Raw genomic sequence first — 6964 nt, 5'->3', positions numbered from 1 at the left:
GAAAGAGAGAAAGATAGAAATAAGCAGAGACCGTGAGCTTGATTAAAAATAAGGAGGGAACAGGAGTGTTTCAAACAAGAGCCTAAGTAAATCAGTTAATATAACTCTTGGGAACAAGACTGTCTCCAGGATGTGAATGTCTGTTCCTTACCCTGTCCCCTCAGAGTGAGTTTAATTAAATGATTTCTAATTATTTATTTGGTCATTTTTATTACAAGAAGCTGGGTTGGTGAGAAGAAAATAAGCATCTATGGCAGAGCAGAGCAGCCTTTGGTTTCCCTCTGCAGTGACCGAGAGGGGTGGGCAGGACCAGGCAGGACCCTGCCCAGGTTTCACAGCTCTGTCCGGGGACACCCTTGCCAGCCAGGCACCTCACGACAAATTCTTGCAGCCTGCGAGGGGCCCGAACACCCTCCGGGCATTGCTATCAGTCAGGCAAGACCCCAGGGAAGGGGAGAGCAGGCGGCAGAAAGGCTGTGGCAGGCACACGGAGCAGTTTTATAAGGCTAATTCCTCCCTGGTGGGCTTCTGACAGGAGAGGGCTTGCAGCCACCACAGGCTCTCGGCAGGCAGCCGCGCACACCGAGCAACTGCTCCGTCCTTCCAGCACCTTGTTACTGCGACTGGAAGTGATTTATCACCACCATGGTCATATGGGAAAAGCTCGGTCCCAGCGCAGCTTTCCTGGGTACCTCTGATACGTGAAGCCGCTTATTCACCGAGCTGTTGCATGCAACAGGTCAAAAAGGGTTTTCTCCTGTCAGACTGGGTTTGTGGAGAAGAGCTGAGACTTTTGTCTCAGGCTGCAGCCAGAGCTCTCTGCAGAGCTCTGGGAGAAGCACTGCTCCAAGAGGACCTGTGTGTTTGACGTGAACTCCCTGCCACATTTAAACACATCAAAAACATAGCTGTTGTCGCGCGGTTTACAGCATTTGCTTCCTTTGCTCCAGCTGAATGCATGCTCTTATTAATGCAGATGGGCTTGGATCTGTCACTTTTGCTCAGCGTATGATGGGTTCGGGAAATGATTAAAAGGGCACTGGTGCTATGAGAGATCTTACTGTGGGGAAAATGCCATCCTGATCCCCCGCTCGCTCAGCTAAAGGCAGCATCAAAGCTGAGCTGTCACTTGACAGGTAAGAACTGGCAGGCAACATCCTTGCCAAGGCTAAAATTCACCGCTGCCAGACCAGGAGAGATTTCCTAATGCCAAAATGCTCTGTCGGTGTGGGGTAAGGTACAATAGCTTTTGTTCTCCGCCAGCATCTAGGAGAAGTGGCAATCTCCGAGAAAAGGGCAGGTGTGGAGCTGTCAGCAGGGAAGTGAGACAGATGAAACCCCTTTTTCTGGGACTTCCATTTTTTTCCTGAAGGTGGTTTGGATTTACAAGTAAACCCCTAATTCCTTGGGCTTGTGTCACATAATCTCAACAGTTTGGTATCTGTGGCCCCACACAGTTATCCTTAACATTCACTGAAGCTGGGAAATACCCCTTGGACACAAAGAGAGTAAAAGGGACCGACGCTGTGAGGAATCTACAAGCACCAAGAGAAAAAGCAAACGAGAGCCTGAGCTAAGCAAAGCCGTTAGAGAGGAACACGCACCACAAACCAAGGGGTAAATTATCTTGTATGTCCTCCCGCACGCCAGGCTGGGGAGAGGCGGTGGGGAGCTCCTGACACAGGATTTCTCCCTTCGCTTTCCCTTCCAGAAGCAGTTGTTTGGAAAGGTTCATAGTACCCTTTTTGCCCTGATTTCATGGCAAATTATTGCATTTTTCCCCATCCAAATAATTTTGAGCACATGTGTCTCCACAAGCTTAAGGACAAAAGTGTCTCGAGCGTGAGCTGGTGTCTAGCACACACTTCATCCCTGCATTATTCTCCTGCACAGGAGGGCTGCTGTGACAGGACAGATATTGGCTCTAACATCACCACCTCAGCGGCCTGATGCATTAAGACAAATCTAAATTATCTCAAGACACGTTCTTGATGAAGTGAAACACGGCGTGTGTTTGCCAACCCAGGCCCAGCGAGAGCTGCCGCAACATCCACGCTTGTCGCTTGCTGAACACCTCGTCTTGCAAAGGAGAGGGGTGTGTGTGTGTGTGTCCACAACCCCTTCAGCCCCCGCAGCAGCAGCCTGAGCCAGGCGATGCACAGACCGTCCCCGGGCACCGTCCCCTGGGCAGCGCGGCCGCTCTTACCTGCCGGAAGCCATTGCGTGTGTGCTGCAGGATTTTCAGGGCGTAGTTGGATCGCTGACCTTTGCTGTTGAATTCGATGTGGCCGGTGAGACCTTCCAATTCTACCTGTCCAAGAGAGAATGAGTTACAGCGCCCATCGGGGCAGCTCACCCCACCGCCCGCAGCAGAGCCGGGGGTGGCGGCCGCCCGTCCCGCACACCGGCCATCCACCCTCCCAGCAGCAACAGCAACGCAATCCTCGTGTCTCGATCCTAATTGCTTTTGGAGTCTGGCTAGGGTAGCACTGAGAGATGTGGAGGGGAGCAGGAGAATCAGCAGCGCGAGGTGCAGGGCTCCCCACATTTCTTTGCACCAGCTGCTTTGGAACAGCCCCCTCTATAGCCCCTCGCTGCCTCCCCCCATCCCAAGGTTATCACTGCACTGCTCTGCGGCAGGCATGAACGTTTTGCCGGGTCGCACCGAACCGCTGGCTGGGGATCCCTCCACAAAGCATTATGTGCTGTTTCACTGCATCGGGCTGGCGTTTAACACAAGAGCATATTGCAACGGAGCCAGGACAAGTGCCTATCCTCACTGTGCAGATTAACCACTGCTCACTTGCTGCTGGAGCACCTCTTCAGTAACGAGAGCAAGCTACCGGGCCTCCTAGTAGCAGAGCCAAGGGAAGCTGAAGAGTTTTACTGTCTCTGACTAAGGGTGAGATTTAAAGCAGGATTCACATGCATGGACCAAAGTGGCACAAGGTTCAGGTTCAGGTGAGCCTTCCTTTAGGGGGGTGGAAAAAAAAAAAAAAATCTCATGACAGGACAAGGGGTAATGGTTTTAAACTAAACCAGGGTAGGTTTAGACTAGATATAAGGAAGAATTTTACAATGAGGGTGGTGAAACACTGGAACAGGTTGCCCAGAGAAGGGGTGGAAGCCCCATCCCTGGAAGCATTCAAGGCCAGGTTGGATGGGGCTCTGAGCAACCTGATCTGGTCAAAGGTGTCCCTACTCCTGCAGGGGGGTTGGACTAGATGACCTCTAAGGGTCCCTTCCAACCCCAAACATTCTATGATTCTATGACATTTCAGCTGCACCCCAGACAGACGCAGAAAACATGCTGCTTCTGCACGGCCAAGCTCAGCTCTGAGGGATCACGCTGACTAACTCCAACTATTTCACAACACTGAAATATCAGGATCTCTTCTTGTGCCAGAATTAGGCTTGATTGGTTCCAGCAACCACATTTTTGGGTTCAAAGAAGCCCAAACCCTTTCACAGGGGAACTCACCTCTTGCTACTGAGCTCTAAGCAATTGTATTGCATGACCTTATATCAACTCAAGTTCACTCAAAACAGAGCTCAAACCTCTTAGAAACACTCATACTTTAAAAAAAATATCATTGAATTCCAGTTTTTCTGCAGCAAAGCCTGAAAAAGGGAGAGTTTCATGTCGTTCCAAGGCCAGTGACAAACCAGCTCTCAGATCTCTTCTCTTTTCATTCCCAGTGCTACCTTCAAACAGACCGACATTGTGCTTGAGAACTGTGCCAGCACCAGCACGTACATACACGTCTTTTGCTGCTGGCAGTGACGAGGACTAGCTCCTAACGCCCCAGCAAACTTCAGTCCCTTCTCACCATTCTCAGGTAGTTCATCAGGCTGGTGCCGTGCTGCCAGATCTGGGCAGACCCACAGGACAGGGGCTTCACACCGATCTCCTGGCTCCGGTTCAGCTCCTGCACAGCAGTCACCACAGCATACACAGCATCGAACAGCAGGGCGGAGGAGAGCTGTGGGGAAAAGGAACAAAAAAAAATCGAGAAGGGAAGACAAGAATCGAGCCTCCTGCTGCACCTTGGGGTCCTTGCAGCAAGCAGGGGAGTGCTCCATCCACAGCCTCAGCAGGGATCAGAAAGGAGCAAAATCCTTGGCCTCCTCTGTGCAAACAGCAAGCCCTGCTTGCCTGCCATTCTGCTCCAGCAACACCCTGCACCCTGTGCCTGCACCCATCCGAGGGCATGGAGACAAAAGCAATGATATCCCCAAACCGCTGCGCCTGTGCAGGCGTCGCTGGGGCAAGCGTAGTCCCTTTGCCAGCCCCAGTCCCACTCACAGTCTGTTATGTTTCTCCTTCTCTTCGTGCTTGCTTCCTTACCCTTTATGTTTCTGCTTGCTTGTTCCTCAGGGTTTCTAATCCTTTCTAACCAAGCTGTGGTTTTTTGGTGCTTTGGTGACCCCTGATTAATCTGTTCACCAGGAGGAACCTCCTGAGAGCATCAGGTTTGTAGGCGGCTGGGTAGAATAAAGATCCTGTGCCTGCACCCACAGAAAGAAAGACTGTGCTGCTTCAGCCTGCCTTAGCCACCAGGGAGTCCTTCTTGGACCACTGCTATGAAAGGCAGGTCCATGAGAAATGAGGTTTTGCTAGATCTATTTCTCAGCCAACTAAGTCTTGGCTCTCAGATCCCGTAGAGGCCATCTAGACCCTTGCTACAGCCTTCGGTTTCCTGCTGGGTGTTACCTGCACTGTAATGGCATTGCTGAAGCAATGTCCAGAACCACAGAGCTCATCCCCTCTCCTTCTCATGTTTGCTTTTTTTTGTCTTTAATCAGATTTCTTTGTCCATCAAGCCTCACAAACAGTGTTTTTCGCCCATGCACAACCATTTTGATGTTTTTGATCTAGTTAATAATCAGCCATTTGCTCTCTCGTGCTCACTGTTGTGACTAAGATTTCACTCTTAATTATTGTCACCTCCTGACACTGCTGGAATTAAGCCGTTGCAGCTCATTATTATCAAGGCTACATTTTCCTCAAGGCTACTTCTGAGAGCATCCTTTTACCATAGCAGCTCCCAGCAATGGGTTCAGTCTCTAGCCTGGGGCTCCTTCCCCCAGCTTACCCTGTTTGTGATTTCGGGCACTTCAGCAGTACCCACATCCCCTCTTTCTCCCAAAGCCTGATTAAGTTTATTCATTTCTGCCAGTGGCCCTACAGGGACAATCTCACCCAGTTCAATCATCCCAATGAACCTTTGGCTTCCACTGCGTTACTAATTGGAATAGAGTGAGCCAGACTTAACCCTGCTTGATCTTACTCACGTGAGTGGTAAGACCTCATTGACCACAACAGCCCAGGATTAGGCAGTTAACAAGCAGCACAAAACCTTACAATGTCCAAGCCAGCACAAGTTAAAAGGGATGATTCCAGCCTAATGCCAGCAAACCCCCAAACACCACTCTAATGGCACTGGTAACCCCTCACTTTTCCAGCTCACATTTGCTCTGTCACATTCCTCCTGCACGTAACAGTTTAACCTGTTTTACACAGATAGCATCTGGGGACTCTCCAGCAAGCACCGAGCAACTTAACTGGCATCCTTCACTCCTGCATCTGACCTGTCTTCCATGCAGCGGGGCAGCACCTTTGGTTTTACACGTTGAGAGCTTTCTGCTAATAATACGGATTGACTGGCTCCAGAGCTATGAAGTCTCAGTACAGCTATTTTGCAGGAGGTAAACTGTAACACTGGAGGAGCTGAGTGGTCTGAGGATGCACAAGGAACTTGGTGGCAGAGTGGGAACAGAGACTGGGCATCCTGTTTCCCATCCTGCCTCAGCTATCAGATACCACAGTTCCCTTTGCAACAGCAGCCAGCCTCTCCTGCACTTCTCCCCTTCTGTTTGGGGGTAAGTCTGCTCCAGTTTTTTGCTTAGTATTCACATCTGACCCAAACATGCCCTTCCTGAGAAGCATTTTCCAGAGCTTCTTAAAGGAGCCGATAGACCCTTCTCCCTACCTTTCTTTTTTCCCTTCAATACGAGTTCCTTTCCTAACAGGACCTCTCCAGCCTCTCCTGTCCTCAGCATCTGTTCCATGAAGCTCTTTAGCGTACACTTAATGTTAACTGTGGATCGAATCCCATTCAGGTTACAGGACACCATACACAATTAGCAATTGCTTTCCTGAATCAGGAACCATATTAATACCAGTTGGCCAAATGAAAATGTTATGAGAGCAAATGCAACCCCTGCAACCCCAAAATTTCACCGTCTCACACGGAATTGGAATATTGGCCCAGAGTTTTTAATTGTCTCCTGTTGGGTTTTCATTTCCACCTTCCCTGAGCAGTTAATGAACTCTTATTAGCTGGCGAGCAAGAGACTTGTAGATCTTAGTGAAGCATTTGACATTATTGATTGGGATATTTTACTCCTTAGCCTCAAACAATTTGTTAGGATTTCTGGCAGCCCCCTCATGATTTCAAGCAATTTAGGAATTGCGGAGGGGGTTGTGATGCACAGGATCAAGTCCTCTTGGTACGGAATGGGAGTCCCTCCCATGCCCCCAACATACCTCTCCCATTTTTTTGGAAAAAAAATCACAACTTTCCTCAGAAGCACCGTATTTCCATTCCTGATCCTGCTTATCATTTATGCCAGCCATTCCTTGCCCCGCTGGCCTCAAAACCAGGCTGCTATGCCAGCCTCTCAATTTTGTGGGCCCAGGAGCCCTGGCAACACAGCTACATGCAAATGAACAGACCCGTGCAGCTCCTTTTAAACACTTACCTTGATTCCCCTTCAATCCTTCTCAAGCAGCCTCCAGGACTCAGACCTAGGGAGGTTCACAGCCTTCACTCTACTCCTTCCCTCTGCTCCTCTGGTTTCAAAATCCTCCAAGGCACTCCACACCTTCCCCTGGTCGCTGGTGTGGGATCGTCCTGCTCCACCGCCACCTGCAACCCCGCTGGCAGCGCTGCCGCTCTCC

The 6964-nt window shown here is 50.2% G+C and overlaps 1 protein-coding gene across 1 annotated transcript in view; it reads right to left on the bottom strand.

Annotated features, from left to right (window-relative positions):
* GRIK4 (glutamate ionotropic receptor kainate type subunit 4) overlaps window positions 1-6964 on the bottom strand; it is a 139663-nt gene that overhangs the window by 35455 nt on the left and 97244 nt on the right. Inside the window, exons 8-9 of the mRNA XM_009638429.1 lie at window positions 3831-3983; window positions 2207-2311 (exon numbers count right to left, since the gene is read on the bottom strand). Coding sequence (XP_009636724.1) covers window positions 2207-2311; window positions 3831-3983 — 258 coding nt within the window. The remainder of the gene's footprint in view (window positions 1-2206; window positions 2312-3830; window positions 3984-6964) is intronic.

The sequence above is a fragment of the Egretta garzetta genome, unplaced genomic scaffold (assembly GCF_000687185.1).
Source record: "Egretta garzetta isolate BGI_Z169 unplaced genomic scaffold, ASM68718v1 scaffold365, whole genome shotgun sequence".
Taxonomy (NCBI): Eukaryota; Metazoa; Chordata; class Aves; order Pelecaniformes; family Ardeidae; genus Egretta; species Egretta garzetta.
Note: the sequence above shows the minus strand (reverse complement) of the source record. Positions and strands in the feature narration are given on the sequence as shown.